The sequence below is a fragment of the Amblyomma americanum genome, chromosome 4 (assembly GCF_052857255.1).
Source record: "Amblyomma americanum isolate KBUSLIRL-KWMA chromosome 4, ASM5285725v1, whole genome shotgun sequence".
Lineage (NCBI taxonomy): Eukaryota > Metazoa > Arthropoda > Arachnida > Ixodida > Ixodidae > Amblyomma > Amblyomma americanum.
The window spans coordinates 210,588,112-210,611,721 of record NC_135500.1 but is presented as its reverse complement, the minus strand read 5'-3'; the positions used below and the strand labels follow the sequence as shown (position 1 = coordinate 210,611,721).

General features: G+C 47.8%; 2 protein-coding genes across 3 annotated transcripts in view; both read right to left on the bottom strand.

Annotated features, from left to right (window-relative positions):
• Positions 1–23,610, bottom strand: part of LOC144129246 (serine/threonine-protein kinase BRSK2-like) — a 115,317-nt gene that overhangs the window by 73,613 nt on the left and 18,094 nt on the right. The gene's annotated exons all lie outside the window — the stretch shown is intronic.
• On the bottom strand, positions 19,600–21,406 carry LOC144127554 (uncharacterized). Its single transcript, XM_077660547.1, has one exon. It carries the CDS (start codon positions 21,345–21,347, stop codon positions 20,004–20,006), a length of 1,344 nt encoding a protein of 447 aa, XP_077516673.1. The 5' UTR covers positions 21,348–21,406; the 3' UTR covers positions 19,600–20,003.

Genomic DNA, 23,610 nt, shown 5'->3' with positions numbered 1-23,610 from the left:
CGTCCTATCTACACCACTCATCAGCATTTTTGTACAAGCACGGTTCGCCAGAGCTTCAAAACCGCTCCTGCCTTCATTAAACAGCTTTCTTTTGCCTCTATTTCCCGCATAACATTTTGCCCGGATGTTAAACACTAATTATTGTTTTGTAGTGTTTGCGTAATACGCACTCCTTGCGGGAAAAAGAAAAGAAAAAGATTTTTTTTTAGGGTCAATGCTTGCAGGCAGTGTTCGTCTCAAATGTGTTGAGAAAATTCGGCAGCATACAGACTTTCTTAATCAGTATAGTCCTCTCCTTTCCCTCGTTTTTCATGAGGCCGCTGTTTACGTTTGAAATCAGAAGTCTCTGAAGCTTTCATAAATTATTAAATATGTTAGTTTCATTCCACCCTTTTCTGTTTACACAAGAAGCGAGGGCGCTACCGCTTCTTTCTGTTTGATTTCAGAATGTTTAACAATGTGCTCTCACCGGAGGTCGTCGCTCTTCAGTTCTCGCATTTAGACACGTTTGAGATTTAAATTTTTGTGATGCCGCCACCGACGCGTGCACATTTGCTTTCAGGTCACGACCCGTGGAGAACAATATAAAGCGTGACTTCAACTACGGCTTGTTTACTCAGTCGGGAGTTGTTTACTTTACGAGAACAAAAAAGTGGTGAAACCTTTCAGCAAGTGCTTCAACACTCTGCACTGCTCAGTCACCTAAAGAAAAGAAAAAATAGAAGATGTGGACGTTCCTGCATCGCTACCAGCAGTGTTTCTTGTCTCCCATATTTATTTTTGTTAAGTGTACTGTTTACTGCTGTAGAGCAACCCAAGAAGGCCAGACTGCTTCTGTCACATTTTCAGACCTTTCGCCCATATTTCCATGAAAGGCCAATGCACGAGACATCCCCTCTCATGAGCACTTTTTAAGCTGTTTATTTGTTCTTGGTTCTGCCTTTACACAAGTTCTACCCAGTCTTAGCGTGGTCTCGCTTTATTACGTGCCTCCCTCACTTCCATCGTCCTCTAAGTTTTGACAGCAGGAAAAAAAAAACCAAAATGACTAGGAGAGCGCAAGGCGCGTAATAACGTGGCCGCGGGCGCAGCTACGAGACAGCAAGCGCGTAAGATGTGCGCAACATTTGCATGCGGCGCTAGGGACGACCGCCCTACAGCGTCATAAAGCGGGCATCCCCCGACTCCCTGGCACCGTCGTCAAGAAGCGCCATTCATTCCAGGAGAAGGCAGACCCTCCTTCCGTTATGCGAGCCCCATCCCGCGCTGACGAGTGTGCGTTTATTTTTATCCCCTCATCTCGTCGCGTCTTTTCTGCCCGGAGCGGCCTCGGCCCGAGCGAGTAACAAATCATGCCGTAAACCACGCGCAGGAAATAAGAGGCGCGCTACTAACGCCGAAAACAAAGCCGCCAGACGTGAGCGTTCTCTTTTATGATTTTTTTAATGCGCTCTGTGCGTAAAAGGGGGGCGGCCATCGTGTGTTCTGTAAGATAAACGTGTGGTACCAGCGTCCAGCTTTTTTCTATTGCGAACGTTGTAGCTATAACACTGCACTTCCATCTGCACTGAAGAGCCTTAGATTACTAGTGTTGTGCGAATAATATTGCAAAAGAACGTTCTTTAAGTTTACAACGGTCTAGTTTTGCTTGGCAACTTAACATATCAACTGATTTACTGCAACCAAACGTACAGATACAACAGATCCTCCGGTATGACGTGTTCTTCAGGACGGACCAAGGCAAAGGTACGTTCCTTTCTCATCTAGGTAGTAAAATGGAAACAAGGAAGCCTTGATAAATAAATTTGGCATTGTAATCTCCTAAATTTGTCACCATTCGCAGTAAATATATGCCTGAGGCACTGAGCTGCTCCTGCGCCGTAACTGATTTCTTGCCTCAGCGGCTGCGTTTCGCTGTGCGCGAGAAGAATAAGCGCTCTGTGTACATTTTTGAGCATAAAGAAAGGAAAGCGCAAGTCGAAAAGCGTCCATGGTTCTCAATAACGGCGTGCGTTACAGTTCGGGCGTTGCTTGGGTACACATGTACCCATTAACAACTTCCACTGCTGCCCTGTCTCGGCTACATTCCCGATTGCGCTCTAAAGAAACTGTGTCCACATAAGTCCCAGGCACGAATACCTTTCAACAAGATGTAAGTTGAATCATCATAATCACCGTGGTCATCGCCCTCCTCCTCTGCATCTTCATCTGCATGCTTATTATGTTCAGTTCGGATATTGAATTTAATGAGATTTTTTTTTCACTCTTCTTATTTTGAACTCTTCTCTATCCAAGTCTGCCTCTTCTATGCCGTGTCTGATATATTCCGGTCGCATCCCTCTAGCATGACATCTACATGCCTCCTGCTCTCGTTGCTCTATTCCCACTCCGCCGGTACGCTGCGCTTTGATAATGTTTTTGTTAGCCCGAAGAACCATTTCGCCTTGCTTCGCTTCATTTGGAATGCGCCGCGTAACGTTTCCTTCCCTTTTAAGGAATCCAGCTTTCAACAAGCACGCAGACGGAGAACACCGACGAACACGTGACCGTAGCTGGGACGCCACTGAGGCGCCCGGAAAGAGCAGTGAAAGCAGTCGGCCACAGACGCCGGTCGTCAGTCTTGGAGCGAGCCAAGGGCGGTTCCTGGCCCCCGAGCTCGTAAACAGCAGAAGTGGAATCGACCCACTCTCAGTCTGCGAGGCTAGAGGGAGAAGCGACGAGCGCTCGCGTACGCGCGCCTTTTTTGATCGTTGCTTTTCTCCTTCGTTTACAGGCGCCGTCCCTGCTCGTCTGTTTCTACGTCTTCCTTCTCTCCACCGGCTGCGGTGAAGGGTAGTTACGATGCGGGTGCAAGAGTGAGATTCAGCGTGTTCGACAGCGACTTGCTATGCGACCGAGAGCAGAAAGTTGGCTAGTTGGTGGCGGTCTAAGAACGGGAGGCATTTATCACTCGTCGGTTTTTATCACCCATCGAAAAAATACATCGATTTTGTGCTACAACACGCAGTTTTCAATGTTAAATCTACTATATACTTTCACGAAAAATAAGAACTATACTACTATACTTGCGCACTATCCTGTAGTTACGTCTCTTTACTTGCTCATTTTTCGCGCAAGTACAGTCGATTTAATGCAGAATGAACCAACTCGCCTCAATGAAAGTACTTATTGAGTTTTCAATGCCACATTCCTTTTCAGTACAGAAAATTTTAGCGCAGTAGGTGAGTCCAAGAAGCTAAAAAACACTGTTAACACGAAAAATTCTGCACATAGTAGCAGTTACTTGACAAGTTTAAGGAAACAAGAAATCTGCAGGACGCTGTGCTACTCTCACATTGGCAACAACACTGCGCCACAGACGGCATAGGGCCAAATTAACCGCCTAACATAGCTCAACTCATTGGCACGCAAACTAAGGTTGTCTATGGGAGTACATTTAGATCTACGACGAAGTCAAAGTCGCTGCAAATTTTTTCAATGTATGAGTTATTAAAACTAAACCGATTGTAGTATATATGCATGCATTCGCAGGCTCTCAAGCCCTCGAAAAACAATGGGTTGCACAAAATAGCTCAATTTTGTCGTAATGCTTTCCTACTATAGCCTCTTCAGAACCACATCAGCAATTTTGCTTTTGTCACATGAAATTTTTGTTGCAAAATATTTTTTATCAGACGTCATAAACGCTCTTTTTTCTCCTGAATTGATTCATTTTTGCTCTTTCTTAAAACAACAAGAAATGCATCACGTTGACCCGTGGGATAATTTACAGAGCCTGTTTTAGTGCTTGTATAGGAGGAACCGGGCTTCATTGAATTTTGTTAAGCTTGGCATAACGGTACTTGGTGGCAAACTCGTCTGACATGAAATCGTCAAATGAGCTGAACATTATTTCATGAACACTGCAAAAAAAAATTTCTTCCTTTATACTGACGACCATTAATCGAGCAGCACTTTATGACGGCTCACGAAAGAAACTCGCGAATATGATGTCTTGAATTAAATAAACTACTGTACCACAAGCCTGCAATGTAAATTAGATCAATGCTACGTCAGCGCTTAAATGCTCGTCCGTGTCAAAATGACACTGCGCCATCTGTCGTTCACGGCGCAGGTTCTTCGCAAATACAAGCCTTCTCCTCTCCTCTTAATGCTGCTAGCATGTTGGAAGCTACAAGGACAGACCAGCCGCAGTACGGCCAACAAACGTAATTATCATCTAACCGTGCGTTCAGGCGGCACTTCATTCGCTATCATCTCTCTTTAATGTACGCTCCTAAACCTTGTCTTATCTCCCCTTGTGTATTAAAACGGCCGTTGAGAGCGTTCATTCTTTCCGATGCAGAAAAATCAAAGAAGAATAGCATGCGTGTGGAAGAATGGCATAACTGGTCCAGAACGGCTGCCTGAAAAACTGAGTGTCTAATTTCGCGATACAACCTGCCGTACTTCTCTCAGTTACCGTTCGTTTGTGAATTAGTTTTGCCGTTACATCTTTACAGATAACAGGACGCTTCCAGGGTTCAGTGAGCATTGCTACCACTGTGGACAAGAAAGGTGCAATTTGTTGGCAAAAAATAAGCAAAGATAAAGCATTGGTCTAGGCGCGTACCTGGATACAGAAGATGAGTTGCAGCAACGGCACTGTAGAATCCTTGAAGATTTAGCTGCAAGTTTTAAAGCTGTCTTCTGGACAGAAATGGCTAAACTTCTTTTATGTCTTCTTGTTCTCATTCTTCGAGGAAACGGAAAAATAGTCGGATCACATTTCGTATGTCAGAGGTACACAGCACAGCAGTTGATTAAGCACGCCCATAGCTGTAGCTGTTTTTTTTTTAACATTGCAAAAGACGCATCATATACAATAGGCGATCGGCCCAGAGGTCGTTCATAGCGTTCGCAGTATATATCTTTGTCTTCTTTTTTTCCAAGAGTGGTGGTAAGCAGATCCCCAATCTCACGACGATGTGCTCACAGTAGAGGACTCTTATCGTTTTCTTAAGCCAGTGACTTTGTCACTGCCTGTTCACTGAATTGAAGGGCCCTAAGTGCGATTGTGATGTAAAAACTAGAATAACTTTAAAACGAATCGCAACTCGTTTTCTTAGAACCGCTTCGTCGCACGACGCGATATCTGGTGAAGGCAATCCCGTAACATGCACTTGACCACAGCTTAAGTTTTAATGTGAAACAAAAACTATCTTCATTAAAATTTTGGAGCAACGCTAAAGCTAAGCTCCTCTGTGATTACCGGCTACTACCATGATGATGCTGGAGGCGGCTAATCGTCTTCTTCATCGTCTTCTGCCTCGCGTGTTTGTAAGAACAGGACTGCGCTTGTAGGGCGCTCACGAATTCCACCTAGGTAGTGGTAGGAATTCCACCTAAAGATGGAACAACCACTACCTTAACAAACACTGAGTATCATTGTCATCATCCTGACTACGCCCACTGCAGGGAAAAGGCCTCTACCACGTCTCCCCAATCAACCTTCTCAAGTGCCATCTCGGCCACCTTTTCCCCATCCCCGCAAACCTCTTAATCTCGTCCGCCCACCTAATTTTCTGCCGCCCCTTGATACACTGAGGATAACTCTATGCAGTTTTGTTCTTTGTAAAAACAAAACAATTCTGTGGCTCTTTCGGGGCATGTTCTTGTTTAACCGACCGCCAAAAATCACACTTAAAAATTTTCCCGCCATTCAATTCAAAGTCGTGACATTTACAATATAAGGACTCCGTGATTCATGTTTGATTTGAATAGGCTGTAGCCTAGCCTTTGTGATAGTGAAAAATACCTGTATCGATCGATGCATCGCAAGTGACTTGCTAAATCAGAGCGCTGATGGCGACACACTGTATTTCATTTTTTTCCGTTTTCTATTTCATAAAAACTTCCTTTTCACTTAAAGTAACGACCTTTTGTTGCAATGTGATAATCAATTAATACAGGCCAACTTCAGTTCCTCCTCAGTGTTCCTTTAAGAAGCCTGGAACGTTGATGCAGACAGTTCGATTCTTCGCAGCCTAAAGTGCATTGCACGCAGCGCGCCCCAAAACCGTGTGAAAGCTTTACAGACTATGGTCGTGTTCTCAGAAACTTATAGTTGCTTCACACCGCTCAGTGTTGCAATGGTGAGGATTGTGCATCAGTATTCGTTGTTTAGTATTAGAGCAGCGACCAGGCGCTGTTGAAACTCTATAAGCATGAACACATACCTAGGCTTGAAACGGAGTTCTGTTCATCGAAAGTCGGAAGCTTTGTTACAGAACCACCCTGGTTATTTTGTCACAGTTGCTTCAAGCGCTCTCTACGGAAAGTTGCGCAAAATTAACATTTGCAAGTTACGTTTGAACTGGGTAGCTTGGGATTGAAAGCATTTCGTTATGATTGTGCATCAATTATAATAGGCACAAGGTTTGCCTGCATATGCAATACTATCATCCGATGATAGTGTGATGAAAGGAATGAATGCGGCACGCGTTGTGCAAGCTAAGCCTTATTCTTTTTGGAAAGACAGCCGTTAATTTCTCTTGGTTGATCTTTCACTCACGCACGCACGCTCATTTTCTCACTTGTTGCAACTTACAGAGACTTACACAAGCACGAACATGGCCCTCCTTTTCCTCTTCGCGAAAAGCACGTTAAATCTTTCCTTGCCGAATAGAACACTATAATAAAGTGTATGTAATTAATGTCTGAAGAAGTACGGTACTCGAAAACACAACCAAACACCCCGTGATTCACAGAACTGGCAGCGTAGCGCCTTGAATCTTGGGCCACCAAAACTCAGCAATCGTGACTCACTAACGCGACACTAGAGTGACTTCCTGACAGCTCGAGGCCCATTCAGAGTGCTCTGCAGCCCGGCGCGTCAAGCAAACAGAAGGATTAAGCAGAGAAAAGGCATCAGCAATATAGCAGTGAAAACGGGAACGAGATAATGGAAAACTGTCCACGGTATCCAGCGAAAATCTCGAGATGAGCCACCTCACCCTGCACCATTCCTGCCTCGCGCGAGGGCGTACCCTGACGGGCAGGTCCATCGAGAGAGACACGTCTAGCGGGGAAGCCCACGTGCGAGTCCTCTTTGCCGCGACCGCAGCCAGCCCTCCCTCTTTTGTTCCCCACCTTAGGGCGCGGCGGCTTAATCCCAGCGCACCGGGAGGCATTGGCTGCCGGGAGAGTCAACACGGTGACAGGCAACACGCGGTCGGGGACCGCCGACGGCTCTCTAATGAATTTTATCATGGCCTAAAACGAGTCAGACCCAGAGACTCCGGGAAAAAGCCTCGCAAATAGAGAAGGAATCCCCGGCTGTCCTCCTTCCTACCTCTTCAACTTTCCCACCCGTGCGTTTACACGCGAGCGCGCTTTGTAGACGCTGAAACACGGCGAGTTTAGGCGGAGCTTACATAAAAAAGCCCGATAAGCATCGTCTGTAACGAACCCAACTTCCGGTCTCCCACTTCCGGTCGATGGCACGCCGCAGCCACCGGCCGATCGAAGAGCCAGCCACCTACCGCCTCTACTGCTACTACTACCCGTCCTGAAGCACACAGGCATGCGAGAGCGCAGGGTTCGGGAACCGGCCTCGACGAATTCGCCCGAGCGGCACACACGTAGACGCACATACTCAGCTCGCGTGGGTGTCGTGCGTCCGGCCGACTCGGCGTGCGTGCCTCGGGGCCATAGGGTGCCGGGAGGCGCGCTTTCGCCACGCCAACCAGAGAGTCTCAACAAAGGCGTAGAAGCTAGCTCGGCAGTGCTGCCGCGCGGCGCGCTGGAATGCGTCCGACGTTGCACTGGTGGCGATGGCCGTTAGAAATTTCCCCAATCAGCAGTCTCCCAACCGGCCTCCCGTTCTTCCAGCTTTCTCTCTCCCACTCGCCTCTCTCCTGCAGGGCAGCGAGAAAGCCGTGCTCCTAATGGCTCCCTGTTGCCATTTCGATCAGGAAAAGCGAAAGGCGATTTCCTTAACGCCCGTTCCCTTCCGCCGTCTTCGTCGGTGCTGCACATGTTATTATTGTTGTCGGTTGTTGTCGACGCCTTTAGCCTTTCAGCATTTCAATGTTGCGCTCGTTCTTTTTTTCCGTTACTTCTTTAGGCGCGGGGTCCTAAAGAAAGCACACTCCCGCTGACTGCGTAGCGGCTTATCGCTCGTTTCGCGAAAAAAGGCTTTCAGTGCTAAGCCTGTTAAGGGAAACGGATTGCTTCGGGATGCGTGGTTCGGCTTCTTGAAGTTCAAAACAAGGCGCTAGTCGAGCTTATAACGTGGCGTAATACTCTGACGCTTCTGGCGGCAGGAGAGAGACGCGGATTTTATTCGAAACTGGCTACGTATGAACTTGTGTTCAACACTCAATCAACTGTTATTCATCCCCAGGCCACATAAAAACACATGGCCAGTTAGAAAGATGCGACTGAAAAATGAATCACGAACGCTGTCTACATCCCCCATCTCTGTCGCTGTGTTACTTCAAATTACATTTTCTCCTGCTTGTATTCTTAACTACTTCAGGCGCACTACATGTTCACACTGTCCACATGGACTACTTATCGATAAGAAATTAACTGTGGCATTTCCACATTTTCACAACACTAAGATCAAAGAAGTCGTATCTAGTATTCACTGCTTCTGTAACACAGATAAGATTAAACAACTGTTTTGAAAACACAGATATCAAAAAGAGAGAAGATACGAGAAAAACAACGCATTAGTTGTAGCCCAATCTACTTTTCATCGCCAGAACGGTAGCAAAACTTAAATAAAGTTATATAAAGTGTTTATTTCTCCTGACAGAAGCTGTTGAACCTGGGTTTGAAAGAGTTAGCCAAGCCCAGACTCAATTATGCGGAGCGGCACGCTAGACAAAAGACCCCCTGATGGAACAGAACTGCATACGCAAAGGGCCGCTATCTTACTCGCACACAAAGGTTTCAGCGTTTCCCCTCGGGCTAGGGGCAAACGGTGAGGTGCGAAGTCAGCGGCAGGTGGCAAAGCCTGGAAAAACATCACAGCGCTGGGACTTCCATTGTTCTTCCAGCGAGGCTCACACTCAAGCTGTGAAATCACTCAGGCTTCATTTCGGGTTCATTTTATTATTTGCACACCATTATCGCAAGAGACCACAACGTCATAACTTGGAGGGCTAAAAAAGGTGCTAAAATTACACAACGACCCGTCTCCAACCTCTGCTTTGAAGAGAACGGTTATTTTGTTTCCTATCTTTCATAACATTTAAGAGCTCTTTGCAGCAAAGCTGTTTCGTTCAATTCATTTCTGATACAGTACGCAAAGGACAAGCATGTAGTTCAACATAATGCTAGTTTGTAACGTTTATCATTTTCTGTTCATGGAAGAGGTGATATTTGCCGCTATCAATTCTCTGTCGCGAAGAAAACCAATAAGCGTTGTTTTTTACAGCGCGCTGCAGCACAAACGTCAAAACAATCCCCAATTTTGCCGCGTACGCGTATCACGCATTCACTTCGTTCCTCATTCCCTTTTCCCTATTCCGTCCCTTTCCCGCGGGACCGTAAAAGCGTGCTACCGAAAGACCTCCGTGCGCCTTCGCGCCATTTCAGACCCTATTGGCGGCCGAATTGGGTCGTAGTTTCTTTTCTGGGACCGTTTAAGCGCGACCGACGTCAGTGACCACGCCAACCGGAATGACCTATTGGAGTAAGAGCGCACGAATTGCCTGAAAGACACAGAGAGAGAGGGGGGGGACAAGGAAACATTGGGACCAAGCGGCAAGCGTAGGCGCTACGAGCTGAGTCCATCCAAGCACGATGGTGCGCTTCATTCAAGCAAAAACCAGCGTGTGGCGAAGGCAAAGATTCAGAGAGTGAGGGAAGGAAGGGAAACGGGTTGGCAAGGGGGGCACCAGGACCGAAATGCGCGCCAGTGTGCTCTCCACAATCGAAGCCACCGCGCAAAAGTTCGCAGTAGACAGGGTCGCCGGCTTGCACGAGAGAGCGGGGCAGGCCGTGCCTGCGTACAACGCTCATGCCGCGGCGGTCGATCGATATTTCGACGTGGGTATTCCTTCGACATAAAAGGAAGCCCGCTTGCGAGAGTGAGAGAAAAGATACCCTCTCGCTCTCTTTCTGGCTAGCTTCTGTCTCTTTTTTCCTCTTTGTAGTCTTTGTCTGGCTGGGTCTCTCTGCGAAGATTCTTGTTTTCCGCCTTCACTTAGTTTTCCCTCTCCTCCCTTTCCATTTTATCAAAGCGACAGCCTCGTGCCCGTATCCCCCTCGAGGGCTGTTGCTCTTTTCACGACGGAAGAAGATAGCTTTATGGTTTACACGCCATATGCTTTCTGGGCACCCCCTCCCTCTCCCCTTCCATGCAAGCTCGCGTTATGTCCTTTTCCTTTTTTTCGTTATTCTGTTCTTCCGCCCCGCGAGGGGAGAGTTCCCTCGTCGTCGAGTAAAGAGCGGAAACGGTTTTGCTTGCGAGGGAAAGCGGTGTTTTTGGCGTGAAGCTTGAACAACGCTCCCGCTTCCCCATGCCGCGTGCGCCGTCCGTTCAACTTCTAAGGTTCTAGGTCGAAGACGTATGGCGCCGGGTTAGTGGTGTTTACTCGGCGCCTACACGGGCCCCCTAGAGAACGCGCTCTATTCAGTTTCAGGATCGCACTTTCCATTGCTTCGGCTTTCGCTCGAGACACGAACACACGCCAGTGACAGGAAAGGAAAGGAAGAAAAGGAAAGGAAGGAAATGTGAAAGGGGCGTTGCCAAAAATGTCGAAGGAATGTGTTGTAGGGTTTGGCGGCCATCGATCCCGAGATTTCGTTGAAGAGAATGCGGGCAAGCTTCAATAACAAGTTATAACGTGCTGCGACACGCTATTGTTGTGCTGTGATTTCACTCAGAGGTGTATTTTCTTTCCTGGAAGCTATAAATGTTCTCCTAAAAACAGGAACGCCCATTCTGCTGAAAATAAATGAACAAAAGTGATGTTACATTCGCGGCCATCCGCAGTGCATCGGCTACCAAGACGAATGGCGTTTTGATAGAGAAACCATATTTTCATGGATGACAACACAAAAGTTGTGCATCTGTGATGCGTAATATTCTCATCGTAAGAACTAATCAGCATGGCAGCAGACAGAAATGAAAAGGGCCCACTAATTGCATGAGTTCATAGTATAGCGGCCGACGGCTGCCTTTCACCAGTTTTTTGAATGTGTGATAGCGTTTGAGCACCTATTAAACATCGATATGGCTATATGGCTTTCGATGACCTTTGTTGCAAATTCAAAATTTACTTTTTCTTACTTTCTACGTTACACGAGATGTTGGTTCGCGCAGGCAGTACCGGCAACTCCTCCTTGCGTTGCCTAAATAAAAAAAAATGCGATACTAGCTCCATCACCAACTTCAGTCAATCTCTACGCTATTTGTGTTTAAGTCAAGTAAGTTAACACAGTCATAACATAATTCACAAAGCCTGTAATTTCACTCTGCGATTCGAGCGCAGAAGCACACTTCACAGGCTCCTGCACTTAGCTTGCGCCACATTCACGGCACTCAAGCATCAAGCAGCGCTAAAAACACACAGAACGCACACAGACACTGAAAATTAGACAGAAATCCAAACAGGCCATGCATAGAACAAACTAATTTGAAAGCAAACGGGGAGACCATACTGGAAACGAGCACTGTGTTTTCAACGCTTATGAGCATTATGTGAAGTATCAACTTCCTCAACAAACGCTTTTAATGCGTGTTCAGCACGCACCAAAGGTTCTCTCTAAACACAGTAGTGATATGTCTAGTCTACAAACCTCTTTGACACCCCCTAGGGGTGAGGCGCACCTCTCTCTCTCTCTCTCTCTCTCTACATATATATATATATATATATATATATATATATATATATATATATATATATATATATATATATATATATATATATATATATATGACCATAGGTCATGAATTGGTGTTTCAGTTAATCTGTTCACCTAGACCGGTCAAAACGCACTAAAGTTCCAGGTCAACCTGAAATAACTGAACAAATTAATCGTCTCCGCAGCACTTCTAGTAACAGTGGCAACCAAGTAATAGCATTGTTAGACCTTGGGTCCTACTTGAGCAAAGAAGTAACAGATACGTTGCAGAATTTTTTTTTCCTTTTCCACCAATCATCAAAAAGCCGCAGAACAATTGCAAGCACCCAGTGCCACTTTCTGATCTTCTTGCACGAACTGCTACTTCTCAAAACTGGGCGTAGACAACATTTCACTTAATTTAAAATTAAATGAGCTAAATATGCATGCCTGGGCACTAACTCTTCGGAAAACATTTCAAGCGTTTAATAAGCAGCTTTTCACGAGCGAAGGTATCACGAACAAGTTTACCACTGCTTGTCTACCTGTCAGTAACAAAACCTGATGAGCGTTACTGTGCTCCGTGCGAACGAATGTAACGCGAGAAAATCTTTCACTACAAAGGCATTTTACTCCCTTTCCCAAGTCTACTTTACTGCTGTTGATACCATCTTATTACAATGCGGAAGAGACCAGTATCTTCATTATCTTTTTTTTTCTTATCATTGAAAAATGATTATTAGGATCCTAAATTCACCTCAACTACCGCATTCACTGTTCTCCGAAGCTGGCTTTTCCGCATGCAGAGTCTTTCTCAGGAGAAGCCAACTTAATAACCGAATTGCTAAGCTTGCAAAAGTATCAGCTTCGAAATGCTGCACAGACAGTAAATATACATCTTAATTTGACTGCCAGAATCTATTGGGGCCACAACAGACACAAGTCATCTTAAAACATTTACGGTAAAGCATCGAAGGTTTGAATGAGGCCGCAAACGAGCAGAATAATCGCAAGGTCAACTCCCCCAGTTGCTTACAACAAACTTAATATGAAACTTATTTCAAAATAACCTGCACGAGTCTGTAATGAAAAGTAGTAGTTACTAACTAGGTATTAAATTCTGTGAGCACCGCTCCAACGCTTGTTGTTATTATGCAATAAAAAGTAAAGTCCTGTGAAGGTAAAAAGGAAAAGAACAGTGTGCATAACACCGCACCCAACGAACGCTTTGTCATTAATTCGCACCTTTTGTAAGGAAACGTCGCAGTGGCTTCGTTCTAATGGGCGCGTACCTACTGCACAGAGCCACCGTGTTTAGCTGTGAGCGGCGTCAGCTAGTACATATCCTGATTACCGCCCCGCGCGATCCGGTCCGCCCCCGTTTCCGCCACGCGGGTGTTTTCCTGACTCAGGTTGTTAGCGCTGTAGCATCCCCACGGGCAGGAGAGCAAGCGAAACCATCCATGAATGCGGACGTGACGGAGCGCGTCATAAGTGTTAATGTGTCCTACCAGCGGCAACTACTCAGTCACTCTGGGGACTACGATGCCATGCCTGTGTAGTGCCGGCTGCCGGCGGTGCGAAGTACATGTTATGCAAGTGAATGCTAGAGAACACTTTTCGGCGCCTACACTCTAGACTATTAATTTCGTTAGTTTTTTTTAATTGGGTCAAATATTTTAATGAATGTTCTAGTACTCTGTAAGAATTTGTATCGTGCCCATGCAAATTTAGAAGCAGTCTATTAGCGCTAACTTCGTAGCCCCACAGTTAGTCGCATGCTTTAACAATGTAAAATCGCTTTTTTTCTGCCTCGATGTCGTTTTATATTGGTGCATTGAAGGCATTGTTTCTATGTTTATACTTCAATGCCGTCCTATAGTGCGTTCCATCTAGTTGCTAGATAAAGACGTAATACGAGAAAAACTAATCCACTTAGTTTTCCTCCTCTCACGTTTTTCCGTCCTCTCTTTTTTAATCTTAACCCGCACTACTGCAGCCTGGCACAGGTTTCAACGAGGTAGTTGCTCCCTTGCGATTCCTGCATATTCTCACAAAGTTTACCGAAGTTCTTGTCGCAGTTCTCGCAGTGCCTGGCCCCATTCACGTCCGCTGCTGCTGGTGTTTTCAGCAGAGCATGAAACTTCTGGCAGAATCTCAACGAACATAATTCATCGCCAATCATTTTGTACTATAGCAATGAGAACTATTAAAATTAAAGTTCTAGCCTAGAATATAACCATCAACCCCTGAACGCCAATTCCATCATATTGTTGGCGCAATTGTTTTTTAACACACTGCCGAAAAAGGAAAAAAAAACTGAACATACTCTAGCCTGAAATCACCTATGCGTAATCCAAGCCCGCTATACCCTTTGCTTCACCACCCTCACAAACATTAAAATTCTTGGAGGCATGCACATTCATCGCGATAGGGAATCTAGTTAGGAGGTACTTCCAGAAAATCATCCGCCACCCCAATAAAGTGAACTTCTTTCGGAGGAGCATTGGGCCCACCTGTATAGGGTTAGATAATGTTACTGTAGTGCAGAGGTGCATGTCGTGGAGGAACAAAAATTTTTAGATATCACATGGAAGAAGCTCTGTGTGAGGGCAAATCACAAGGGATGAAATTCAATGCACTTCATGTCCTCCTACACCGCTCCCACCTTGTTCCACCTTAGCCTTAAATAATTTCTGCAATTTTTCATTCCTCTCTCATTTTCTTCAAAGCTATTAATTTACCAACGTGATGAAAGGCCGAAGATCCTACTGATCATGCACTGCGCAACACTTAACGCAAGGCGGCCTGTACTCCGTCCGGTTAGTTCAAACAAAGCATTGGTGCTCCGTGACGTGTAGTACTTCTTCCCGGTCTTGTCTTTTGTTACCACGCCGAAAATCATTTTTAGAATGAACTTAGCACAAGCTTCTAACACTCGCAATGAAGTCAGGTTTTTGGCAGACGAATCTAAAAACCACAACCATTTGCGTATTGCCTTTTCCCTAATGGTCGACGCTGGAAGCGGCTTTCCTCAGCCAGCCGTAGATTTCGAAGGATGGAAAGGCAAGGAACAACGCAGACCCCAGAAGGGGGCGCGGGTGGCGGGGATTTGGCGGGCCCCGGGTCGCAGGAGGAGGGGCTCTGCCCAACCCGCAGTCGGGGTGGGACTGGGGATAAGCGGAATGGACGAGCCCATCACGGCTACTTTGGCTGTGACGGGCACAGAGGCTGCTCGGCCGAGCCCGCGCAACGTGTCAGGAAAACAGGATACCAGGAACGCGAGCGGCGCGCCAGTCGGGGGCGCAGAGCGGCCGCTACGTTTCCCTGGAGACGGATTTCAACCAGCCCGAAACGGTGCGCAGCGGTGCGGTGGAGGAAAAGATCGCGCAAGCCGCTTTTCATTCTCAAAACGGCTTGCCGCAGAGCCGTCCCACACATCTGCTTGATTTTTCGCTTTTCAACTCTCTCTCCCCTCTGAGAGGTGCAAGTTTACGGAGCTTCCTCCATACGTCTTTGTCGTTGCTGGAGCTCTTGAATGTTGTTGCGCTCTTTTCTTGCGAGCATATAAGGAAGAGCTTAGAGCGAAGTGCGTTCAGTTTCTCATTTTTTATTTTATCTATTCGCCACCACCCTATCCACGTTGGACAGGATTAGGAAGCCTGTCTCGCCTGCTAGATATCAAGCGCGGCGAGTTGAAAGTGAAAAGAAAGAAGAAAAGACACGTGAAGAAAAAGGTGAGATACCTTGAAGGCGAGGAATACTGGTGGGCGTGGAAAGATGAAGAAGGTGGCTGGCTTCTCTGCACTTCGCTCAGAATGTGCTCTCTGCTCGGAGAGCCAGAGATGCGGCCTGAGTTTTGTAAAAGCTTTAGTGAGAAAAAAAAACGCGCATTACTTTCTCTCGCTTTGTTCATGGCTGTTATTTTTTTTCAGCAGGACTCAAGCTAGACGATTTCTTTCGCACCTTTCACGTTCACGCTTAAAAATAAAGAAAAAATAGAACGAAAAGAACGCCGCAGAGCGAAAGATGTACACAAAAAGAGAAGCAGTAACAGGCTGTCACGGTATTAGGCTGGATTCGCAAGAACAGCTCCCTGCCTCGCCTTCCCGCCGCCTTTGTCTTAATGCGTTTTCCTCCTCCGCCGCCACTTCCTGCATTCCCGAGTTATATACGGGCACCTCCCGATCGATTAAGAGAACCGTGGTTGCGACCGTGGCGCGTTTCCCAGTGGTTGATTGACCTCGGGATCGCGGAAGAAGGGTGGGATGGTGGAATTAAATGAGCAACCTGGGCGGGAGGGCTGCGCGCGCTTTCAGTGAGTGCCGCTATGGCGGCGCAGATTGGTGGACCCGACGAATGAATCTCTGCTCTGACGGCAGGGGTCGTGCATAACAACTTTCACCACTATGCTTAAAGATTGAGGAATGTTTCCATGAGTTCAATAAGGAACCGTGTTGCAGTGTAATGGCAAAAATCGCTGTCGCTACCGATAGGCATGACGCTCTTTTGTTGAAAAAATCTGGAGGATGCTAAACGTTAGCTAAAATGGGTTACTAAGCGCCGGAAACGGGCACTGCATTTAGGAACGTCTTGTCTTACTAAGGCTTGTGAGGTGATCAGAAATTTTTGCACTCAAGCGTTGCCGAGGCTCAGGAGGTACCCCACAAAAACAAGCGTAAAATGTCAGGCGGGCTCGTTCTGAGCTTTCAGGGGAAATGATGCTTCCATGTTGAGCATTAAAAAAAAACTGATAGAAAGCAGGCGCCATTCTCCTGCCTGTTATTAGACGAGAAACTTACGCCACTCACGACCATTCGCGACAACGCCTACAGTGCCCCGCCTGCTACACAACAATGCACAACTTGCACAGCGTGCATTTCTTCCTCTTTCTACTTTGCCTTCGCCGGGCGCCCAAGCCATTAGAAATAACAAGGTCACTAAAGAACAAAATACGGACAAGAAAATGAAGAAGATAAGCAATCTTCCTCGCAGCTATGGGGCTTTTCTATTTCTTTTTGCAAGAACAACAACAACAACAACAGCAAGCGCCACAGCCTTCGCCACTAAAGAGCCTCCGCGATCGCGCTCACGCGGTCGAGACACACCGGACGACACGACAACGACGCTCACAATGGAGGAAGGCAGCCCCCTCTTTACACGCCCCGAGCTCATGCACGCAGCGTCGGCGCAAAGGTGCATTTCTCAGAGAGTGAGCGAGAACGCCTCCTACAACAAAAGCTGATAGGCGTGGAGGTTCGGGAGCAGCGAGCAAGCTGCCTGGGTGTGGCTGTTTTTCCCCCCGAGATCGAACGCCCGTTTTCTTGCGTGCAGGGCGGTGGTGCACCCGCTGCACCAGCGCCGACCAAGTAGAAACCACCGCACGGAGTATTACGTGTTTCTTCTTCTTCCTTTCTTTGAGGGCCAGGAAAAGAAAGGGAAGTAGTTCGTCGGGCGTCCCCTCTTTTCGATCAGTCGCTGGCGCTGCGAGGGCGGCTGCCGCGTTCGGGCGCAGCGAGGAGCAGCTGAGCGGTTCGCTTTTCTCTCTGGCTCCCCACATCTGCAACGACGACTACCACTACCGCTGCTCCTTCTGCTGATAAATTAGACATTGTTCCCTTCGCGCTCATCGACAGGGGAGCGAACAAAAAGGGCAAGAAAGCACAAGCAGTCGATGCGATGCGTTTCTCCAAGAAGGTGGGTAGGCAGCAGCCCGGGGCATTGCCTAGTGTGGCGAGTACGTTGTGCGCGGGTAAGCGTGCCCAATAGGAGGAGAGGTACAGAGAAAAAGAGAGAGTGAAAGAAGACACCCCCTGGAAGCTCGCAGTCAGTCCCCCTTCCAGTCGCTCAATCTGCACCCGTCCCCTCCTACGCCGTACATGGCACGATCGCTTTGTTTCTTCGTCTCCTCTGGGGGCGCCGAATCTGACGGGGAAGTGGAGAGAGCAATTCGTCACTTCGATAGCAGACGCGGCCGCTTGAACGGTACACTCTAACACAGTGTGCATCTTAGGGGAGAATATGGCGCTGCCTCTCAGATGAAGTCGTTGTCTATGAGGTATGAGTTCCAAAGGAACAGGTCTGGAGCAGGTGAAACGCAGGCTGGCGCTTTGCAGATTGGCTCGGCGTAGCATACTCGGGAACAGGTGATCAGGTTTTATCTTTTCAGAGATAAGAACACGTTCTATCTCTCTGCCATACAAGCACACTAGCCCACACTAACACTCACGCGAAACGCACACAAAGACATGCAGTCATCCACAGTTCTAAATTATCTTTTTTTTTTTGCAGTCGAAGCATCCAGCCTGCCGCGTTGCTAGAGCTTCGGAGTAATTTGTTACCTTGAAATTACTTTATTTTGTGACATCACGCGAAGAGCAGGTTTACTTTGTATGACCCGAATAAAAACTAAGCATTCGGCGGACGCAAATTCTCGTACACACGACTTACCTCTTCGTTTACAACACATGTCATTTTATCACCTTGTTTAACATTTTCGACACTGTTACCACCGGCCGACCTCTCCGCCTTTCTTTCATTAAAATTCCCTTTCTTCTTCTGCCCATTGTTTCGCCCCTTTTTCCTTAGGGTTTTTCTTCCTGCAACACGTTTTTTAGAGACCAATCATACTTAAAGTGGAAGGACATCAAACGTAAAATTAAAGTTTTAAAGGGATTCCAAGCAGAATAAAAGATAATTAAATACAAAAGTAAACGTCATAAACTGGCGATGTATATAGGACATGCATGTTGTTCTCGAGGCTGCCTGGAAAGCACTGGAGTTACGCGAAGGAAATGCGCTAGGTTCAAGTAACTCAAATGAAGAATGTGTCGCTGACATTTTTTTATACGCTATCAGTTTTATGCGACTATTAGCACAACACAGTTAAGGAACCAGGCGGGGCGACAGCTTGAGAGTTTTTTAATGACTACTTTCTAAAAACGTTTCTTTTACGCAAAAGGAGTTCAGTTTTGCGCTTTTAATTTGCTTTCCGAGCCCGTACATTAAACTGTTTTATTTCTTGTTGGACATTTCACACACTCCACAGGACTCCTCCGTATTCTCCAAGATACGGTACGCAAATGGAGCGAAATAAGTGTTCCACAAAATAACTTCTTTTTCATTCAAGAGGAACTTCGGGCTTCCTTCTAACGTGTTCAGTTAGCAGTGGAATTTTGTTTTTCAGTACTTCCTCTGTTCGTAGCAAAAATGTGTTTTTAAATACTGCTTGAAACACAATTTCAAGAGGGTAAATGGCAGCCAGTGCTGACGTGCATCACCGAAGGCTATGGTCTGTATAACGTAACAATGCGACCACATGTGTCATCAACAGAATTACCATGAACACACTGAATGACTGCTAGCGACTGCAAGTAATAACCTGTCATGTAGAGTAATATAATTGAGAACAAAATGTTTATTCGTTAAGCAAGCAGGGAGTGATCATCTACGGGTGCCGCATGCGACTGCAGAGTTGGCCGCAAAATCTTAGGTGCGCAACCTCCTAAATCTCTTAAGTCGTTTAAGTTGCTGCTGCACTAACAACGCACTAAAAGGTCTAATTCTTTTGCGATATCAACATTCAAGTCTTCCCTGGGCACAACCAGAGAAGACTAACTTCGCGTTGGCGGGACGCTGGACTTTCTGCTGAGACGTCTGCGCAAGTAATTGCAGGGCTTAGAACAAATCCATTGACCTTCTCTGCGTACATGCTCGGCCGAAGGACCACGGCCTATTAAACGGAGCTTGAAGGCGAGGAACGCGTTACTGAACTCTTTATTGGACAAAATAACAAAAGAGATGATTTGGGCTCATCTGACTAGCGTACAAGATCTTCGCCAAAATGGCATGAATGTCCGCAGCAAGACTTTTGGATCATTTCTCTTTCGCAGTATTTTTGGTTCTTTGAAATTTTTTCTTGTAGCAAGACCAGAGATAAATGTGCGAGATCAGTCCCAGTAGAATGCATAAAAAAAACACTGCATTGATGCACAATGCCAATTCAGAGAAAAGTGGAAAAGAGAAAGTCCACCACTGACAAGTGACTGAAGAAAAAGAAAAAAAATGACAGTTGGTAGCAGCGGAAATTGGACCTTCATGTTCTCTCCTTCAATCTTCCTTCCTGCCTTTGTGAGACTCCGCGTTGAAGCAAGCAGCCATGTTCATTCTTCAGCCTCGCCTGGGTCCCTCGGCAGTTCAATAACTGGCAGCTCGTCATGCATTCCAGTCTTGGTAATGTCGTGGTCCAGAGTAGCCGTATTCTTGATGTCCTGTTCCCGCAGTGGCTCTGGCTGAGCTTCTGCCTTCGCCTGGAGCTGTGGCTGAGGATGCTCAGGAGTTTGGTCAGGAGGCAGGTCCGAAGGCTTGTCAGGACGCTGGTACAAAGTCAGGTCGGGAGACTGGTCTGAAGGCTGCTCCACAGTTTTGTCCGGAGTCTGGTATTTCGGCGTGGGCGGTGATGGTGGTGGTGACGGCGGTGGCGACGGCGACTGGGTTGGGGTTGGCTCTTCTTCTTCATCGATGGTAGGCTCGTACTTGTACGCGCTTTGCACGCTCTCCAAAGAGTCACCACCGCCGCTGCTAGTCTCAGTGTCATGCCCTCCTTCAGCGACGTTCCTGAACCGCGTCGTCGAGCGACGTCGTGACCTCGATCGGTACGAGCCGGACCGTCGCCACGATCCAGAGCTCGCCCTTTCCCGCGAGCCATTCTCACCTCCCGATCCTCCTCCTCCTCTGCTGCTGTTGCCGTCCGCAATCGCCACGTCGCTCCGTGAACGCCCACGTCGCCTGCGGAAGTAGCGGCCGGGGAACCGCCGCGGAGGCCGCCTCTGCACTCGAGCGTCTTCGTAGCCCTCTTCTTCGTCCTCGTACTCCTGCCTCGGATCCTCGGCGGGCGTCTGCATTAGTCCCCGGGGCAAACCCCTGAAGCGCCGGTTGTTGTAGCGCCATGAGTAGGGCATGCCGGCTCCGGTCGCCATCCATCGCTGTGCCTGCGGCGGCGGCTGCTGCTGGCGCAGCCCGTCAGGATCGGCTTCGTGCAGGTCGTCGCGAAGACTCGAGTTGGGACCGCGCCTGCGCTGGGCGCGTCGCGGGTACCAGCGGGGCCGGAAGCGGCGCTTGTCGGCCGCGTACGGGCTCCCCTGCACGTGCTCCCCGTCGGGCCCGGTGACGTTGGCCGCCTCGCGGCCCTTGTCCCCGACCACCACGTCAAACTCGACCGTCTCTCCTTCGCCGACGCTACGCAGCAGCTTCTGCGGGTTGTTGCGAGTGATGGCGCTCTGGTGGACGAAGATGTCCTCGTGGGTGTCGTTGCGGTTGATGAACCCGTAGCCGTTCTTGACGTTGAACCACTTGACAGTACCAAGCACCCGCTCGGCGAGCACGGGCTTCTTCCTGGCGCCGCTACCGTTGTCGCCCATGACGGGGGGTCCGCGCTGATGTTTCGGTGAGGGGTAGGAGGGTCCTGCGGGTCTTCTCTCGCTTCTGGTAGGTCCTTCGTCCGACATGCCCGCCTAGAACACTGGGACGCGCTTCATGCGCCCACGAGACAGCGCAGCTTCCTCTTTCTCCGCTGGCGAGAAGAGCGCAACGTGCCGCTTTGTCGGATAGCGCACCAATTCCTCCGGGGACATTATCGGGAAGGGAACGTCTCCTTATCGTAGTTTTGTTTGTATTTGAGGCTAGATGGCTCTTTGGGTCGTCGCAACCATATCAAGTGCTCATTACTTCCTGGCCTTGCTTATGACGACTGTGCCAGTGCAAAAATTCAATGTACCCAAAGGATGAGAAAGAAGAGGGCACTTTCTGTTGGTGTCTCATTCGGAAATTTATTACTTCGTTGCAGTAGGCGCAGAAATAAACATCGAGACTGGAAAAAATTAAAGCGGCACTTAAGTTCAGCTTATACTGACTAATCCTACTTGAACCGCAAAGTACTTACTGCCGGTGTAATGCAAGGCCATATAACGATGCAGCGAAGTGCCAATCTCTCCGCCCGGTGCTTGCCATACCTTGGAATGGCAAATATCCTTTAGAATTTCTGCTCGAGGTGAAGCCTTCTCTTTATCATGTTAATAAGCTTCCTGGTCCCTCAAATCCCCACCGAGAGGCCCTTGAACATGACTTCGCCATATAGAGGCCGTCCAAAGCGGACAGGAGTGGCGATGCTCTGAAGAGCAATCCATCGCGACCGTGTTGGTCGGATGGCCGCTGCTTTGGGGTTCTCTATTTCGTTACCACCGCCGTAGGTTCCTCGCAGCGGAAGGCTTATTTTTCAACCAGGAAAGAGTGGTTAAGTGAGCGATGGCAGCAGGAAAGGGGTGAGAGAGCCCGCAGACAGGAAGGTATTGGCGCCAGGGGCACCGGGAGTGGTGCGGGTCGGGGACTCACAGAGCTAACGAGATTCCTTCCGCACAGCAGAGGCACACGTTTTCCTTTCAGCGAAGTAGAATGCTTTCGCTTCGCTGCCGCACGCACACACACTCACGGAGACATGCACACTGTTCGTGCTGCTTCGAGCGGAATGGCCCGGTTTCGACACACATCTCGGGCTTACCCACGCTTCCGCTGAAAGCCGAGTGAGGTCAAGATAGGGGCTGATTGGAGGCGGCTCTCCCCTAGGAAATAGAAGGCAGCGCTTTCCATTCCGGCTTAACCCGAGCAGCAGGCGATTGATAACCGATGCCCCCTCTCTCCATTCCATCCCCTAAACCCCTCCTCTCCTTCCTTCCGCCCGCCCTCCGCTCCGAGCCGGAGCTGATCCGCAAACTCTGTTGGGCGCCGCTTGTCTGACCGCCAAGCGCTGCGCGCCCTCGCGTCTCCGCTGACGGCATCCACTACGCCCTGTTGCCCAGAGAACGATGCTGAGTATCGATCGGGTTCTATCGTTAGCTCGGCTTAACGGCCGCATTGCACTGATCCCGGCTGACTTGATTGGCGCGAATTTGTGGCCTCTTGAGCCCTTCGGGCAGGCATGAAAGAAAGATGGCCAAGTTTAGAGCGTTAAAACGAAGGGAGGCCCAACGCTGATTCTGCATTCGGTGGCTAGGGAGCATGCATACATTAGAGGCGCGCTGAGATTATGTTGGCGCCACTGCACAGCCCCGCGACGCATAGAAAATCACGTAACAAGGTTTTTATGTAGCTGTAATATGGAAAAAAGCATTTAGCAACATTCTGTAAAAATATGAAGAAAATTAACACTAACAGCTTTATTCAGAAATCGATAATTTAGGCGAATTTCTCCGGTTTTGCCGAAACTTAGCAACGGTTGGTACAACCCCACCCAAACGAAAGCTGAAATTTGGAGAGGAACTTAATAACATGTTACTGATGAAACTTTTCCTAAATATTAATTATTTTACCCTGTAACCTGAACCAAGAAGTGACATAAAAATGAATTATACCGACTAGAGAGGGTTCAAAAATTATGGGATGCGCAAAAAAAGCTTAAGATGTAAGAATACCTAAACTACAATATATTTTGAAATTATGACCTGCAATCACACAACTAGTGTAACGCATACAGCCGATCATATTACCTTTCAAACTACAGACATATTGACAGGAGGCTGTGAGCAACATCTGAAGAAGAAGGAATGCACATAATAAATTTTTACATACCAGTAATCTTACACAAACAGATTTACGTTAGCCCACCGTGACGAAAAAAATATACACGTCTTTTACATATTCAACCTACAATTGCATCCTAAGGAAATATGCAGCACAGCGTGGTGTTGTTTATTAAGTTAAAATTGCATTTTTATC